Source organism: Myotis lucifugus, unplaced genomic scaffold, assembly GCF_000147115.1.
Source record: "Myotis lucifugus unplaced genomic scaffold, Myoluc2.0 scaffold_157, whole genome shotgun sequence".
NCBI lineage: Eukaryota > Metazoa > Chordata > Mammalia > Chiroptera > Vespertilionidae > Myotis > Myotis lucifugus.
In genome coordinates, this window is record NW_005871205.1 from 2,204,047 (window position 1) to 2,223,346 (window position 19,300).

The window sequence follows — 19,300 nt, forward strand, 5'->3', positions numbered from 1 at the left end:
ATAAGGGGGTTTGGGCCCTGCCCCCCTTTCCCCCTTATCCCGGGGGCCGGGGGGGCTCGGGGGGTTCCCCCGGAACCCCGGGGTTGGGAGGAGCATATACCCTTTACTATATAAATAGGAGGCCTGTGCACAGGTAAGGGCCTGCCTGGTTTGCCCTGAAGGGTGTCCTGGATCAGGGTGGGGGTCCCCACTGGGGTGCCTGGCCAGCCTGGCTGAGGGGATGATGGCTGTTTGCAGCTGGTCACACACCCTTCAGGGTGGGGGTCCCCACTGGGGTGCCTGGCCAGTCTAGGTGAGGGGCTGAGGGCTGTTTACAGGCTGGTGGGTGACTGAAGCTCCCAACCGCTCCTTTTTTTCTTTTTTTTTTATTCTTGGTCAAGGCCTCTGCTGCTGAAAGCAGGTATCTGGTTTGTTTCGGTTCTATAATCGAAACACTGTATCATCTCCAGCTCTGAGATCCCGGCCGGCTGAAAGCTGGTTTCTGGGGTTTTATTTAGCTTCTGTATTTGTTACAATGTTTCAAACTGCCAGCTCAGAGGCTGGCAAGGCAGGTGGGGAACGTTGGAGTCCTCCTTCACTGAAGCAAGCAAGCCTCATGTTCGCTTCCAGCTCCCTGGCTGTCGGCCGCCATCTTGGCTGGCAGTTAATTTGCATATCGCCCTGATTAGCCAATGGGAAGGGTAGCGGTCGTACGCTAATTACCATGTTTCTCTTTTATTAGATAGGATGAGTTCTAAACATTAAGGGACACCCTAATTGGTTTGGCTCAGTGGAAGAACTTGAGAAGAAATTCTGACACTGTATGGACTGAAGGGTCGCAGGTTCAATTCCAGTCAAGGGCACATGCCTGGTAGGGAGCATGCAGGAGGCAGCCGATCACTGATTCTCTCTTATCATTGATGTTTCTATCTCCCTCTCCCTCTCCCTTCCTCTCTGAAATCAATAAAAACATATTTAAAGAAAAATAAGTAATTTGGAGGTACTAAACATCAAGGAACCTATAATTAAGTAGTAATTGCTAGAAGAAAGATATGGGTTATGTGAAGACAAGTTAAATTTTGAGAGAGCTCTGGTTCTGTGTTCATCACTTTTTATTTTTTTATTTTAACATTTATTTTTGTTACTCCTCACCTGAGGATATTTTACCATTGATTTTTTTAGAGAGAGTGGAAAGGAGGGGGAATCAGAGAGAGAGAATATTGATATGAGAGACACACATCAATTGGTTGCCTACTGCACACACCCCGACCAGTGCCAGGGATCAAGCCTGCAACCGAGGTACATGCCCTTGACCGGAATCAAACCCAGGACCCTTCAGTCCATAGGCCAACGCTCCATCCACTGAGCTAAACCAGCTAGAGCCCTCATTTCTTTTTTGTACCTAAGAAGGTTGGAGAAAAACTTGGATAGTGAAGAAAAAGAACTAACAATTGCCTGGGAAAGGCAGGGACAAAGGTACAGGAATATATGCTTTACTCATACATCCTGGGCCTGGATACAGACAGAAAGTAAAAGCAGTTCCACACAGGTGAAAAGTCAGACTGAAAATGTTACTTCCAGATGTACCTTTATTTATTTATTTTGTACTTATTTTTTGTCAGATATATTAGAGAATAAAAGTAGAATCACACTAAGGTATGTAAGCTGAGGGTGTATGTGTTTTGGGGAAAAGGGTGATTTTGAGTGATAAAGAGAGGAGAGATATTTGTTGTGAGAAGTAGTAGAATATCAGTTGTATCCATGATTCAGAACTATGTTCCAGAATTCCTGAGCCATAATCCCAATAGCTGATATAGTCTTAGGTCCATTAAATTAATACTTGCCTAATGGTCTTGCCTATTAAAAGTTGTCATTATTTCTGGACCATTGGCTCATAGATTTTCCTCTGTTTTCTGCAGTTCTTGTGATAAAAATAGAACGCCTTAAGAAAACCACCTAAATAAGATGGCATAGCTGTCTTTACTGGCTTCTTGAGAGGTACTTGCCTCTAAAAATTTTCTCAATTATGTTTCTCATTCAAGATGGAAAGATAGAAACATATACATTTTGAGAAAAATCTAATTTGTCTCATGTACATATTTCATAAATGTAATTCCAACTTTCACATTTAAAATTCAATCCAAAATTCTATCTCTTATGCTTCAAAATTATCGCTGAGAGAGAAATTCCTTAAGGTGTTCAAAAATAGTGATGTAAGAAATGTTGGTACTATTAAAGTATACATATTTACCTAGTGGTTAAGAGTTAAACAGTGCTATTAATCATTTCAATATGTGAACCAAAGACTACATGTTCCTAGTAAAATGTGAGCATAAAACTGATACCTATTGATGTGGCATTCTCATGCATCACTAATGCATTTTGGAAAGCAATTTGGAAGTACATATTGAGCTTTGGAACTGTTAAGTACGTAAGACTGAGAATTCCAAAGAAAAGAAATCCAAAATATAGGGGGAAAGTAATGCATAAATATGGTGATTATAGCATATTTTATAATGGTTTCAAACACCTAACCATCTAAAATAGAGAATAAGGAGTATTTGAGATCTTGCTCCCTGGCATATGTTGTCAGTTTTGGCTCAGACTCTTAATTGCTTATAAAAATTCTCTAAATGAATAAATAAGAGATATAATTAAGTGATTATGGCCAATCTGCTTAATAAAAATTTTTTGTTGTTGTTAATCCTCACCCAAGGATATTTTTCCATTGATTTTTAGAGAGAATGGAAGGAAGGGGGAGAGACAGAGAAAGAGGAACATTGATGTGAGAGACACATCGATTGGTTACCTCCCGCATGCACACCAACCAGGGTTGGGGATGGAGCCCACCATCGAGGGATGTGCCCTTGACTGGAATCGAATTTGGGACCCTTTAGTCCACAGATTGATGCTCTATCTACTGAGCCAAACTGGCGAGGGCTACTTGATAAAATTTTAGTCAGCCTTTTCAATGATGGCTACAAACATAGTATTAATATGAATGTGTTTAATATAATAAACATAGTATGATGTATTGAATAAAACAAAAAAGACAAATAACACTTAAAGTGAATTGAAGAAATGCTAGTAGTGGTGATATTAATATGGTAGGTTGGTTTATTTTTTTATTTTACTATATTTTATGTGGTGGTTAGTATTACTTTAATAATGGAAAATGCAAAAGATTAGTATTAAAAATAATAGAACAATAGGAGGATAAATCTATAGTGCTTTGAGTTGCTACTTCATTTTTAGAGCTGATGTTTACATTTCACGTGGAATGTATGACTATGAATCACTTTGAGGTCAGTTGGCAACTACTAAAGCCAATCTAGGTATGTGCCTTGACTGGAAATTGAACCTGTTACCTTTTGGTGCACAGGGACAACACTCCTTCCAACTACAAAAACTTTGAAAAATCATAACAGCTATATATTTTCTGTACTTTGTGCTTACTGGTTGCACAAAATTAAATAAATAAAAATCACTAAAAACACATCCTTGGGTGAGGATTTAAGAAAGTTTTTTTTAAGTTCACATGGAATTTAATACTTATAATTATGCTGTTATCTTGCTGAAATTTTAATGTAAATCACATATGATAAACCATTATTTGAAATAAAGGTGGAACTAGAGTGAATGCTAATTGTTTCTAAATGAAAAATAATTCTATTTAAAGATTGCTGGAAATCTCCAAATGAACCAAGAATTGTTTCTTTAGGTTAAAACACCAACAAACTAAGCCTCAGTTGACTCTTCTTATACTTGACTAGAGGCCCAGTGCACAAAATTCGTGCACTCGGGCGGAGGGGTGGGGGGGCTTAGCCCAGATTGCGAGAGGGCGAGGGACCCCGCCAGTGCACTATCGGGGCCAGGGAGGGACCACGGGAGGGCTCTAGGACGTGTCCGGCCTGTCTCGCTCAGTCCCGATCAGCCGGACCCCAGCAGCAAGCTAACCTACTGGTCGGAGCATCTGCCCCCTGGTGGTCATGCACGTCATTTGACCAGTCAACTGTCTGGTTGAGCAGCCTTAGCATATCATTAGCATATTATGCTTTGATTGGTTGAAAGGCTGACCGGACAACCAGACACTTAGTATATTAAGCTTTTATTATGTGAGATTTACATTAAAATTTCAGCAAGATAACAGCATGATTATAAATATTAAATTCCATGTGAATTTTAAAAAACTTTTTAAAATCCTCACCCAAGGATATTTTTTCCATTGATTTTTAGAGAGAGTAGAAGGAAGAGAGGGAGGGTGAAGAGAGAAGGAAAGAGAAGCATTGATATGAGAGAGACACATTAATTGGTTGCCTCTGATATGTGCTGGGGATCAAACCTGCAATCCAGGCATATGCCCTTGACCAGGAATCAAACTTTCGACCCTTCAGTGCACGGACCAGTGCTCTACCAACTAAACACACCAGCCAGGGCTTAGTGATTTTTAGAGAGAGGAAGGGAGAGAGAGACAGAGACAGACATTGATGTGAGCGAGAAACATCAATCAGTTGCTTCCTGTACATGGTCCCCACTGGGGATTGAACCCACAACCTAGCACTACGGTGTCGGGTGAATTTCCCGCCAAAATATAAGATGGCGCGTTAAAATGCCTATATCTTTTGAAGTATGGGTTCGATTGAAATGAAATATTTGGTAATACGCAGTTACAATCGGCCCGAGTTTACACGTTTCCCGCACTCCACCGCAAATCTATATGAACCGAGTTTAAGACGGCTCCCGCGGAGTACGCACAATTCACGCGAGCCGACTTAACTCGTTTCCCGCAACCCAAGTGTTAAGTATGTGCCCTGACTGGGAATCAAACTGTGACCTGGTTCATGGGAGGATGCTCAACCAACTAAACCACACTGGCTGGTCTACGTTTTTTAATTTGCATGTATTGCCCATGCTAAACTGTCTTTTTGGGGGTTCTTTTAGGGCACTTTTAAAAACTTAGTGCATAAAAACTAGCACATTTGTCAAGCTAGATTTCTGTAGAGAGCAATGACTATTGGCTTAAGTTCTCAAATATCTTGAAACCGGATTATTTAATGCTCCTTTACAAATTCTCTTTATTTTTTTTTTAACTTTTTATCATGGAACATTTTTTTTTTTTTTTAATATATTTTATTCATTTTTTACAGAGAGGAAGGGATAGGGATAGAGAGTCAGAAACATCGATGAGAGAGAAACATCGATCAGCTGCCTCCTGCACATCCCCCACTGGGGATGTGACCGCAACCGAGGCACATGCCCTTGACCGGAATCGAACCTGGGACTCTTCAGTCCGCAGGCCGACGCTCTATCCACTGAGCCAAACCGGTCAGGGCTATCATGGAACATTTTAAACGTACACAAAAGTAGAAAGAATTAGTACAATGAAATTCCCAAGTACTTATCACCCAGCTTTAGGAGTTATCAGTGCTAATTTTTTCCTTTTCACAGTTGGGTTTTATGCCTGTCGCCAAGGGTCGTGGCTTTGGTGCGATGCAGCTTCCACCTCACCCTCTTGGCCTGGTGACCGGGTATCCCTATCCAGCCCTGGTCCGCATTCCTACCATTCTCTATGCATCCTCTGCCCTTCCTTTTTTTGTAAATTGTCTCCTCAGCTGTGTCTAATTTTTTAATTCCAGGTAAATGTTTTTCAATTTAGTTGCTTTTCCAGTCTGGCCTTGGGATGAGGTGCACTACATGTCTTCCTAGTTGGCTGCCATTTTCTTCTCCTAATTTTTTCTTATCTATTCCCTTGTTCTACACACACAACTTTTTTTTTCGAGGGTCGGGGGAGATCAGGAGTTAGGGAATAGTGTCTGGAGTATTTAAGAGCAAATCACACCCGGCCAGTGTGGCTTGGTGGTTGAGCATTGACCCATGAACCAAGAGGTCACTGGTTCAATTCCTGATCAGGGCACATGCCCGGGTTGTGGGCTCAATCCGCAGTGGGAGGTGTGCAGAAGGCAGGCAATTGATGATGTTTCTCTCTCACCAATGTTTTTATCTCTCTATCCCTTTCCCCTTTCTCTCTAAAATCAATAAAAACATATTTTTTTTAAAAAGGAAATCCCAACATGGTATTATTTCACTCTTAAAAATAGGTAAGGCCCTAGCTGGTTTGGCTCAGTGCATACAGCGTTGGCCTGCGGACTGAAGGGTCCCAGGTTCAATTCCAGTCAAGGGCACATGCCCAGGTTGCAGGCTCGATCCCCAGTGTGGGGTGTGCAGGAGGCAGCTGATCAATGATTCTGTCTCATCATTGATGTTCCTATCTCTCTCTCCCTCTCACTTCCTCTCTGAAATCAATAAAAATATATTTTAAAAAAGATGTAGTTTAAAAAAAAAAAAACTAGGTAAGGACTTTTTCACAATAATTCCATCGTGATAGCTAACAGAAATAAATGTTTAATAATATCAACTACTCAGTCCATGTCTAAATTTCCCCTTTTATCTCAATTAATTTTTAAGTTGGTTCATTTGGATTGGGGCCCACACAAGGTCTAGATATTGCATTTAGTTAATTGTCTTGCCTATAACAGGCCCCACTCCACCCCCTTTTTTAAACTGTGGATTGGACTCTTTACTCAGTGGGAATTCTCACATTCTGGATTTGGCTGATTGCATCCTCATGTTGTCATTTAATGTATTCCTCTCTACTTCATATTTCTTGTAAACTGATAATTAGATTTAAAGGCATGATTAAATTTAGATTCAATATTTTTCTTTAAAAAAATTTTGCAAGGGATTTTTGTAAGGGTACTTCCTTTTGCATCATATCAAGAAATATGTACTTCCTTTTGCATCATATCAAGAAATATGTCTAGTTCCACTTTTTAAGTTATATTATATTGATTAGTGTATTCCAGGTATTATCAATCTGATCATTCATTAAATGGTTCAACATTTTTTTCATTGTCTATTGACTTTATTATGGTTTTTTACATTTAAAAAAAATTATATGCAGTCAAGTATTTTTATTTGGAATACCTCCCAATTTTCTGGAACTGATTATGATGACTACCCAACCACTCTAGTTACATAGAATCTTCTAACTTTTTAATGAAAACTTTATAGTTTTTGTTTTTTACTTTGGTCCATTTGGAACATGGTAAACAATGGGGTTCCACTTTTATTTCCTTCCAGATGGCTGGCCAATTGTGCCTGTATTATTTATTTAAAAATCTACTGAGATCTGCATTCTATTTCACTAATTTTCAATTTCAATAGCAGTATCATGTTTCTCTTATTAAATGACATATGTTATGTCTGATAAGATTGGTTTTTCCTCACCCATTTTCTTTTTCATTCAACTTTTTTTAAAATATATATTTTTTTACTTCAGAGAGGAAGGAGAAGGAGAGAGAGATAGAAACATCAATGATGAGAGAGAATCATTGTTCTGCTGCCTTCTGCACGCTCACATTGGGGATTGAGCTCGCTACCCAGGCATATATCCTGACCAGGAATCAAACCCTGCCCTCCCGGTTCATAGGTCGATGCTCAACCCCTGAGCCACGCTGACCAGGCTCATTTAACGTTTTACCTAATGGGTTTAATAGCCATTGATGATAATTGCCTTGATTTATTATTTTAATAGAGGTTATTGCCTTTGCTTTTAAGAACTTGATTTTACACATTTTATTTTTAAATTATTTATTTATTTTTAATCCTCACCTGAGGATATTTTTTCTATTGATTTCCAGAGAGAGTGGAAGGGAGGGAGAAGGGGAGAGAGAGAGAGAGGAAGAGAAACATTGACATGAGAGAGACACATCAATTGGCTGCTTCCACATGCACCCCTACCCAGGCTGGGGAACCTGCAACCGAGTTATATGCCCTTGACCAGGAATCAAACCTGAGACCTTTTGGTCTGCGGGCTAACACTCTAACCACTGAGCAAAATCAGCCAGAGCTTGATTTTACATATTTTAGAAATATAAATTATGTATGATTGCTGCAGTACACCTCTTGTTTTTTTAATATTTTTTAAAGATTTCTCTTTATTTTATAACTGAGTAGCATTCCATTGTGTAAATGGGCCACAGCTGCTTTTTTTGTTTTCCTTTTAAAAATATTTTTCTATTATTTTATTAATTCCAGAGAGAAGAAGGGAGAGGGAGAGATAGAAACATCAGTGATAAAAGAGGATCATTGATCGGCTGTCTCCTGTACGCCCCCTACTAGGGATCGAGCTCGCAACCAGGGCATGTGCCCTGACCGGGAATCAAACTGTGATCTCCTTGTTCAAAGGTCGACACTCAACCTCTGAGCCACACCGGCTAGGCTGATTTTTAAATGTACATCCATAAAATAGCAAGAATGAATTTCTTTATGATTCACTTCAAAACTGAATAATTATTGCTTCCTTAGTTTTTAAATTTTTAAATCAACTTTCTTTTTGCTTCCTTCCTCCAACCCCTAACAGATTGAAGAAGAGATGTTGGCTTTACAGAATGAACGCACAGAACGAATACGAAGTCTGCTGGAGCGTCAAGCCAGAGAAATCGAAGCTTTTGACTCTGAAAGTATGAGACTGGGTTTTAGTAACATGGTCCTTTCTAATCTCTCCCCTGAGGCATTCAGCCACAGCTACCCAGGAGCTTCTGGTTGGTCTCACAACCCTACTGGGGGTCCAGGACCTCACTGGGGTCATCCCATGGGTGGCCCACCACAAGCTTGGGGCCATCCGATGCAAGGTGGACCCCAGCCATGGGGTCACCCCTCAGGGCCAATGCAAGGGGTGCCCCGAGGTAGCAGTATGGGGGTCCGCAACAGCCCTCAGGCTCTGAGGCGAACAGCTTCTGGGGGACGGACGGAGCAGGGCATGAGCAGAAGCACGAGTGTCACCTCACAGATCTCCAATGGGTCACATCTGTCTTATACATAGCTTAATAGTTGAAAGTGGCAATTCTGCTGGAGCTGTCTGCCAAAAGAAACTGCCTACAGACATCGTCACAGCAGCCTCCTCACTTGGGTACTACAGTGTGGAAGCTGAATGCATATGGTATATTTTATTCATTTTTTTAAAGCGTTCTGTTTTGTGTTTACTAATTTGGATGTCATAGTATTTGGCTGCCAGGTTTTGTTTTTTGTTTTTAACTTTTGGAGAAATTTAAAAGGGGGAATTGATATGTATGTGTGTGTGCACGCATGCACACATACACACACACACATCATGTGTGTGGTAAAAAGAAATTGGCTAGATAGGGGGTATTTTCTGAACACTGCAAATATATAATACAGCAAAATGGCTTGAGTCATCACTTTTGGGCAACTACATCCTAAGGTTTGTGAAAAGATCTAAAGCCTTTCTCCATACCCCAAATTCTTATGAACCACTCACAGCAGGCAGCATATGCTAAAACAAGTTATTATAGAAACACACTTGTATCCCTTCATCAATACATTTTCTTTATTACGTTGGTCTGACTTCTCAGCCTCATTTGGAGTAAAAAAGTGGAAAGCCATGAACACTGAAGGGTTGCATTGACTTTTTCAGAGAGTAGAAAACAACTGAGTTAATGCTGTGTAGGCTTGCCAGTGACCACCCCCCCCCCCCCCCCCCCATTCATTTGTGCCTTCTTTGTGGCATGGTGAGATGGAGGTGCTTAAGGAGATCACAAGTTGTGTGGGAATTTCATCCAATAAACCTGTGAGCCTTCAAAGGGAAAGACCAGAAGGGTGAGAGAGGTCCCTGAAAGTTCATATGGTAGGTGTGTTCAGCAGCAGAGTGAGGAGATGAAGCCTATATATCCTGATGTTTTGTTGCTTATACTGTGATATTTCATCCTAGCTAAGCTCTGTAACTCCCAAAACCCTAAACAGTACTTTTTACTTTGTTTGTACAAAAACAAAGACGTATAGCCAATACACATCAAATGCCTGAGGTATTTGAATAATGCCATATTTGCAAACTGCCACCTTTTGGAATTCTCATCACACTACATAGACATTAATTTGACTACCCCCTTTTGGCTTATGGGATTTCCTGTTTACAAGTAGAATAGCCAATTATTTAAAGTTTAGTTGCCATAGTGAACCAGGAGTCACTGAGCCAATGACTTTACCAGCTGCTGACTAACCCTCACTACCACTGTAGATTGTGCTGCATGTGCAGGTCCTCTTTTTTTTCTTTTTTAATTACTGTTTTTGTTGCTGCAATACTTTACAAACTTCTGGTTCCTTGAGACTTAGTGACCATTTGACATCATGTTAATAACATCATACTATAGGAAACACCACTTCCTGAAGTCTCTAGCGTCTGCTAAATTACTACTGAAAAGGAACTAACAAGTTTGGCAAATTAAGAATAAAAAAGTAAAGTAAGTTATAGTGGTCAGGGAATCTCTTGACAAAAGCTAACCTTTTTTTCCAGAGAGGGGCATGTTTTGTTTGTTTTGTTATGTTCTGTTTTGTTTTGTTTTTCAATGAAGGATCAACCCAGTGCTGAACGTCAGATGTTACTTGGTATTCCATTGCTAGTGTGGAAATTTAGTGGAAGGTGGATAGGGAGCTGTATTACTTGAAGAAAAAAAAATTTCTTTCCAGTGACATATCAGAATTTCTACAAGTTACTGTCCTGCCCCCTCCCCGGTTGTCTTGAAGAACCCTTGCTGCTAACTATGGGTCCTGCTTTTCATATAGTCCAAGTTTCCAGTCCCTCTCAATGATACTTTTTACCTAGGCCAGACTGATGGCCAAATGTAATCTTATCACTTTTGAAATCTTGGTTTTCTCAATTAAATTTAAGTCTTCCCCAGGTATGTCAGTCCAATCTCCATGGATCATCCCCTTTAGGAGTTTCTGGGATTCATTTAAAGGTAACTGGAAGAAAAATTAATATTTTAATGTAAATATTTTAAAAGCCAGTATCACAATAGAATTCACACAATTTTAGGCAGTGTTTCAGGTAGCACTCTGATACATTATCCTCTTGGCCATGCTCGAGATCACCAACTTTTAGATGAACAGGACATGTACTTGTCATATCTAGTGAAAGGGGCTTTTAATTTTCTCCATATATTTTTTGCATTCAAATATTATATAATATTTCAAACAAATTGAAATATCTACTTATTTGGAAGAAAATTATAGAAGAGAGCTTTGGAATTAATAAAATGCCCAAAAAATATAATGAAATTTGACACTTACAAAAAAATTCTTATTAACCCCTCAGTACTACTAGAGGGATAGAATAGAAAAGCAGATCCATTCTGCACACAAAACTCTTTAAAATCCAAACTACTTCCAGTGACTTAGAGTTAGTCAAATTGAATTACTGAGTTTGTGCAGAGCATATGTACTTGTAAAATTGTGATTGAATGCTGACTCCAAAGGTCTACCCAGTTGGGCTTTGTATCTGATTTATCTGTGGAGCAACCAGTTTTAACATGTAGGTCATGAGTATACCTGGATTATTCCATTAAATTAATTCTATTTTAAAAATATACAGTTTGCAAAAATGATTAATTAATTGGTGTGTGTTTATAAGAACTAACTTCTGAGGAATCTCATACATGGTAGGAATCAGTAAAGAATAAAGCTTGTAGCAGGAAACTTTGAAAAGTTTAGAGATTCTAAAGAAAGAAGCAGGCACTTTCTAAATCAGTGTGCAAATGTCAATATTTGATCAAATTACTACCTCCTCCAAGAGTTGGTGTTCACTCAGTACATATGTGTTTAAGAAAATAAAAAGTATGAGAAATTTGTCCGGCATATTAGAAAGTTATTAATGCTATATCTGGTATCCAGAACTTGGCAGTAAAAATTTTCTTATGTTCACTGTATCTCCCTTTCTTTAGTTAGCGTTTTCAAAAGCAAAACCTCGTATCTTGATAAATATTATTTCTAATTGGATTCCCTTCCTTTTGCACATATTTTTCTCCTCTTATTAAAGTCAGATCTAACCCCAAATTATAGTTTCTTCATTATATAGTAATGTTAGCTGGAAAATGTTTATATTATTTTTATTCAGAGCTACCCTTTTTTGTAGTCAGTTCTGTCCCTAGGGATGAATAGTTCTACATTTGATGCCATGCCTTAGGTATAATATGCTTGGTACTAGAGGCCAAGGATTTATAGGGAAATTAAACTATTTAGTATAGTCATGATTTTCAACTGCCCAGACATCAGGTAAACACTATTTAGTACACTAAAGAAATTGTCCTTGATCCTCCCTCCCACTCCCACCTAATTTTCCTCATCCCCTTTTCAAAAATAAAAAACTCTATGAGTGTCTTTTTCAGACCATAAGACAGACTTTAGTAACTTTCTACTTCTTTAAGTGCTAAATGTCTGGCATTTTAAACTTTTATAAAATACATTGTGTTGGACACTGGAATAATACTGTTTATTTTCACCTGTGAAAAATGACTTTATTGTACTTGAAACACCTCCTTTGCATTTCTCCATTTGTGCCATTCACTAGTGGAAATAAATTGTATTATACCATGATCTACTGGCTTTTTAAAACTGTGTTAAATATGCACATTTTTGGTATAGCTATTATCATTTGTATGTATATATTGTATATACATATGAGTGTCTATGTGTGTGTGTAGGTAGATGGATATAACTCATACTGTACATTTCCATCAGGGCACTTAAGGTTCTGTTATTTTGTTTTGTTATTTCAAATCCTCAGTTAAGGCAAGAATGCATGTGTTTAAGAATGAGTAATCTGGGGTGATATTTATGAGAAGGTGGTCATTAGCTGCAGTCTTTTCTCTTTTAATCCCCTCTTAACATTTGTGTGAGTGGAAAGAAAGTTAAGTAAAATGTGGAACCATATGTTGCAAAGACAGTAAAATAGTGCTGGGAAGGAGCCATTTAGTGTTTCTATGAGTTTGTGTCTCGAGGTAGTAAAGATAAGTGATGCAGAGAGAAGTGAACCATGGAAATTAAAAACACTGTTGGTGATTCCTCTGCAAAGATGATAGAAGAACCAATAAATCACACAATCTTCATGTGCAGTCTTTGTATTTCTAAGTAGTGATGTCATTGATTCTCTTACTCTTTTTACTCCATTAATACCAATAATTAGAAATTTTGCTAAGGACCAAAACAGCCAAGAAAAGAATTACTGCTGAAGCATCTAAGGTTCTCCTAAACTATAAAATCAACAGGAAATGGCCACTGGGAGAGAAGGATATGACATTGGCATGGGACTTTCTCCCTTTAGCTGCCTCTTCTTACTTGCTAATAGTAAGTTCTTTGTGTACCTCCCACCCCTTCTGAGCCACTGTTCAAGCAGAGATTTGGCTCAACATAGCAACCCTTTCCTAGGAGGTTTATGGTCTCTTATTTTGTCCCATGCTCACAATGTGAAGTGTCTAGTATGTATTCAAGTCAGAAAATAATACATTTAAGGTATATAAGTATGAGTCTTCTATAATGATGGAAGAAGAGGTTTTTGTTTCTTAGATAGAAAACTGCCTTCTCTAAGGAACAAAGCCAAAACTTGGGCTGTCATCTTTGAGCTGCTTATCAAAATACAGACTATTATTAAAGACAAACAATTTCTCTATTTTGTTTTCCCTCATCTAACATGATAGATAGTGCCCCAAGCAGGTTCTAGCATTGCCTTTGAAAAGGCACTCACTCAGTTGTTAAAACTGGAAAATTCCCATCCTCAGATTCCTAAAAGAATGGAGAGTGTGCTGTACACTTAGCAGACTTGCCTCTTGTATGCAAGGACTACTGATTGAAGTCTATTTTGCTGTGTGTCTGGTTATGTTGTCTGCACTTTTATGAAATCACTACAGTAGACTACATTGGAAATGACTATTAATTTGTAAAGAAGTAAGTTTTATTAATAACTGTCTAGAAAAAGAAAGTGAAGCTGAGAACTCTTCCTTTATTGTATATTTATATTTTCTACTGAACTCTGGGAGCCCTCTTGAAAGTCACATTGACTAATTTTTCCCTCGTTTATATTCAGACTTCCAAAATTTCACTAAAACAAGGGAAGAGAGAAAGAACCCACTTGGCCTAATGGTAGCCTTCAGAGCATAAGAAATACATAAATTAGTATGCACCTTATCTGCCTGTTGTGGGTTTTTTAAACTTGCACTTCCCACCTACCCCAAAAAATAGATGTTCTTTAAAGAAAATAAATGAAGAGATTACATCTGGGGAGCCATTTACTATGTCACCATCACTGTTAACTGTTTCCCAGCAATCCTAACTGAAGTTTCAGAGATTTTGTGTGTGTGTGAATGCATCTGTGTTGGGTTTGTTTTGTTTATAAATATCAAGAGATTCTCCTTTAAGTAGAGAAAAAGGTTAATACTCTCTGAAACCAGATACCCATTGGATATACTAATCTGAACATCTGTAGGTAGTTTGCCATGAAAAAGTGGAGAGAAGACGAGACTTCTGAATGAATGAAAAGGGTATTTTGATGCCCAAGAATTCCCCCCAAAGTACGGGTAATTCAACCTGCACAGTTTCCTTTTCACTCATAGTTTGTAGTAATTGTGAGTAAAAAATCATGTAATTATCTGTAAATATGTAGCTAACAAATTGACCTAGTTTCTGTATTTTTTTGTTTTTGTACTAAAGTTTATAAGTCTGTGCCAGCTAGAGAGAAGTTGCTGTGATTGCCGATTGTGGTCCTAGCATCTAACCCTGAAACCATCCTAGGTGGCATTTTTAGAATTAATGCTTAAATGTTGTTAAACAGGGGGAAATGAAGCTTAATCATTGGTCAGGTTTAAAATCTTTTGAAGTGAAGTCATTTTATTTAATATAATGATTACATGTCCTCAATCATGAATGAGGTAGGGAGCCTCCCTCCCCCAGTGGCCATGTTTACAGAAGTGTGTATTTGTCTATAAAGTGAAGAGTTTTAATGTTTTTGTAAATTATGCAGGTAACATTATGGCTTGGAACTGTTTATTGGGCTCTTTAGCTGAATTTTCAAATGAAATGAACTATTCTTATTGCTGGCACATTGATCCCATTGCTGGAGCATTTTTCCTCTTTCCAGAATTACATTTGTTCCTTTGTCATTATCCCCACTTAACCTTTCTCTGATATGCCTTGTAATCCTAGCCCTAAGGTATTTAAGTCTAGAGAACATAGACAAGGGAAATGCATTTTTTAAAATCCATGAACCCTCATTTGTATGCTTTCAGTACTCATATGTTTCTATGGCAACTCCAAGGTCAGTGGAGTTTAGAAATGAGATACGTGTGTACTCTTTGCTTTTGCATGGCTTGGCTTAGCATCAGAGGTATATTAGGGCCACTTGAAAGCATGAAGACCAGTTGTATGAGAACAGGTTTCTCTTAGTGGCACATTTTGCTTTTTCTGAGCCCTCAAATACATTGCCTCAGCATGAACATTATTGTTACTATAAATTGTACATGGTCATGGAGTGAATTGTGTGATTTAAAAAGATGTAACTGCTTAATGTTTGCAGATTCTGGCTGATCCATGTGACTATTTGATATCAAACAAATGAAGAGAGGGGTATTGGAACCCTTCTAACCCCCTTTTTTGTCATAGGCAGGTATATTCAGTTTAATATGTTGGCTGCCCCTGGTGTGTTGCCAGACAGCTCTTTTTTGGTGCCCATTCCACATGTGCTCCCTTGCATTTCATAGTATCACAGAAACTACCACCCCTTCTCCCCAGTAGCATTTTGTGTTACACATTTTATTCCACATTAAATGGGAATTGTGCCTACTTAAAGTGCCCCTGTAATTAATTACATACACATGCCCTAAAATCCAAGCCAGAGTCACAAGGTGGAAATTTTAAAAAAAAAAAAAAAAAAAATAAAAGTCCACTTGAGGCCAGTAATTTATTTGACAAAGTATTTTACCACATTATCGTGACACTTGATATATGAGCCTATTAGGAGTGGCAGGTGGTTTCATAGAGCAAAATCCAAGTGGAGAGGGATATGTAAGGTTTCTATTAAGCGATAATTTTGTTCTTATTTTACCTTCCCTTTTATGATCCTTCTCTTCGAGGTTAGAAAAAGTTAATTCTCCAAATTTATTTTGTTTTTTATCTTTTAGGGAAATTTTTACAAAATCGATGGTCTGATGTAAATAACGTTTTAAAGTACAGTGCACATAACTCCCCCAGACTATTCCAACCTGATAATTTGTAAATGCTTTAGAGTTTTTTAAATTAACACTTGTGTTGCTAAATCCTATTTATGTAAGTCTGCTAAAATTTTTAACCCATTTAAAACTTATGACATTTAAATAATGGATGGGTTACTCTGAGCAATTTAGCTTTCAGAACCCCCTTGTTTTAGTATATGAAAGAGATCGCCTAATGCGTATTAATGAGGTTGGAGAGACTATGAGAAATATGTATAGTGTATATTTTAAAACAGCTTTGCTTGTATTGTGAAGATTTAAAAACAAACTTGAGATTTTTAACGTAACTATTAACACAGTTTTAACATAAGTTATCCCACTGGGTTTAAGAGCATCTTGAATGTATAATCCTTTTTGTAACCCAGGTTGGTCTCTGCTTTTACCAGTCATCCAAACATATTATTTATGTTTTTAATTTTATATACTCATTTCTCTTTGTTTTCCTCAACCAGCATGATTTTTTTGCACATGTATTGTAGAAATTTTTAAGAAGAAAAATTAATACATCATTTTCTCTGGGTTTTCTTCACTTCTCTCTTCCTTTCTACTAACCCCTTACCTTAAAGGCCATATCGCTCCATTTGCATTGTTTGTGCAAATGCCAGGGTTGGTTTTTATTTTTATTTTTGCTATTTACCTAAAAAAAAAAAAGAAAAAGAAAAATGCTTCAGTCAATTGCTTTTTTATTTAAAAAATAAAAAAGAAAGAAAAAAAGCTGTAACCTTATCATTTCTGAGTAGACCATTGAGAGATGAATGCACACCTGTAATAGCCTAGGACCAGCTTTGGTGGCTAAAGGGAATATTTTAACTAAACAAGAGGTTCCTTTCTAAAAGTGGTATATATTATTTACAATCTCTTTTAGTTATTCCCACAAGTCAGGGGTCCAGATAAAATGAGGGTTATCAGCAAACTGATGTTATCATTGAGGTTCATCAATGAATTTGTACATTTCTAGTTCCCTTTGGTGAAGGGAAAAATGATGATTTTGCAAGACCTAGATTTTGGCTTGGTTTCTTGCCTCCTTTTTTGGCAGCCTACATCTTCTCATCTCCTAAAGCCCTTGAGCCTGTAGGGTTTTTGTAGTGGACGAAGGACTCGTGGTCTTCTAAAACTAGGACTGATTTTTTTGTGTGTAAGAGAGATTATCATCTTGAAAGTGATGTTCTTCCACTTTACAGATGACTAATTTCAGATATATACAGTCCTCTCAATTTTCGGACCAAACAGATGCCCACAGTGGAGGCTTGTCGAGGGTTGCAATGGGGAGGAAGCCTCTCCCTCACTGTCAGCACCAGCTGGTAAAGGTGACTGTACAGGTGTGCATTTTCCTTTTGGTAGAAATGGTCCACAGCACTAACTGGTAAGGCTTATGTACAGTATATTGTCAGTATTCTTCTGGTTCAACATACCTTATAGTTCATATATAACCTGTATTAATTGTATAGATTGTGCATTTAAAGCTGTTACCAAGTTGTCAGAACTTAAGAGCGAAAACAAGGTCATATGTAATATTTTGTTTGTAAGTATCCTTTGTATCATAGCAAAGGAAATGTTTAAAAAATCAACTGTAATAAAGTAATTTTAGTACACAGCGTGTCTGCGCAGTTTTTTTTTAGGTAATTTAATTCCCATAAAAATAAAGTGTAATTACTGATCTCAGGCAGTATGCTGGATATTGAGATTATAAAAATGAATAAGAGCCCGGCCGGTGTGACTTAGTGGTTGAGTGTCGATCTATGAACCAGGAGGTCACAGATTCCCAGTTAGGGCACATGCCCAAGTTTTGGGCTTGACCCCCAGTATGGGGCATGCAGGAGGCAACTGATTCTAATCATTGATGTTTCCTCTCTCTCTCTCCTCTGAAATCAGTAAAAATATATTTTTTTAATAAGATATTGGAAAGAGTAAAATTCTCTGATACAGCCATGAACTCTCTAGTCTAATTGCCTGAAATTCTGTTTGTCCATAGAGTGAAGCAGCCTATTGTGTTGTGGGTGTCATGGCTCTTCAGGTTCTAACAGTTTGATGCAGGTCCTTAAGTTTGGTATAGACCTATTTGTGGTCTACATAACTACAACTCCTTCCACACAGACACAGATGTATGCAGGTCTTGGACTTTATGTAAAGCTTCAAAAGGTGGCTTCATCTGGACTTATCTTACCAGATTTGAAAACCATCCCATTTTAGCCCTATATGGGGTAGATTATCTAATCTAGTTCCTTTGTTTAAAATACTGTTAAAGTGACATTTTTTTCAGAAGGCTAATGAATAAGAGGGATTTCAAGGACTGGGGTTTATATATATGTTTTTAAGTATGTTTTTATTTTAGAGAGAGGGGAGAGAAACAGATTAGAGAAACACTGATCAGTTGTCTCCTACACACCCCTTACTGGGCATTGAGCCCAAAATCTGGGCATGTGCCCTAACTGGGAATAGAACTGTGACTTCCTGGTTTATGGGTATATGCTGAACCACTGAGCTACACCAGCCAGGCTTAATATAGCTTTTTAACTCCCAGAATATTGATATTGAGCTATTTTGAGATTAACATTTATTTAGTGTTTCATTGCTTGGGTCAAACAACTATGTGGCAGAGCCAAGGTTAGTTCCCAGGTCTCTTACCTCCAGCATTTCCAGCATCCCACCTTGAATTTGGAGGAACTCAAAAGGGATTTACAAAACAAGGTTTCTTTCTGCTTAATCACACTCCCCTCACCCCCACCCCAATTGGGCTCTTCAAGCTATAGTGGAAGGAGAGAATTAGACAACATCTGCTTCTAGCCTGTATGTATCCTATGTCAACAACACAAAACAAATGTCATTGGCTAAAAACATCAAAGATGTTCTGAGTTATGCTTAGGGTTTAAAGCCTATCCTACTTGACTAAAAGAAATGTGAAACAAAGTTACCACAGTGGTCAGCTCCACAGCCCCAGTGGTTATAAGCCAGTGCTGTCACCTGCATCTCAGTCAGTGATGCCAGCTGCAGAACCAGGGTTCTCTATGCGTCGTTGGCAATTTGTGACTTTAATTGCTACTGTATTTTCAGATACTTGTGTTTTTTTAATATTTTTATTTCAGAGAGGAAGAGAGAGAGACATCAATTATGAAAGAGAATCACTGATTGGCTGCCTCCTGCACACCCCACACTGGGGATTGAGCCTGCAACCTGGGCACGTGCCCTGACAGGGAATCAAACCGTGA

At 38.2% G+C, this 19,300-nt stretch overlaps 1 protein-coding gene across 5 annotated transcripts in view; it reads left to right on the top strand.

Annotated features, from left to right (window-relative positions):
- Positions 1 to 17,686, top strand: part of TAOK1 (TAO kinase 1) — a 108,300-nt gene extending 90,614 nt beyond the window's left edge. For 3 of the 5 annotated variants that reach the window (XM_023759519.1, XM_023759521.1, XM_023759520.1), the window contains one exon: positions 8,402 to 9,395. In XM_023759519.1, the coding sequence (XP_023615287.1) occupies positions 8,402 to 8,863 (462 nt within the window). In that variant the 3' untranslated portion in view covers positions 8,864 to 9,395. Of the gene's footprint in view, positions 1 to 8,401; positions 9,396 to 13,018 lie in introns of those variants that run through there. The other 2 variants (XR_002830896.1, XM_006095545.3) reach the window with 2 other exon arrangements.
- The last annotated feature ends 1,614 nt before the right edge of the window (positions 17,687 to 19,300 follow it).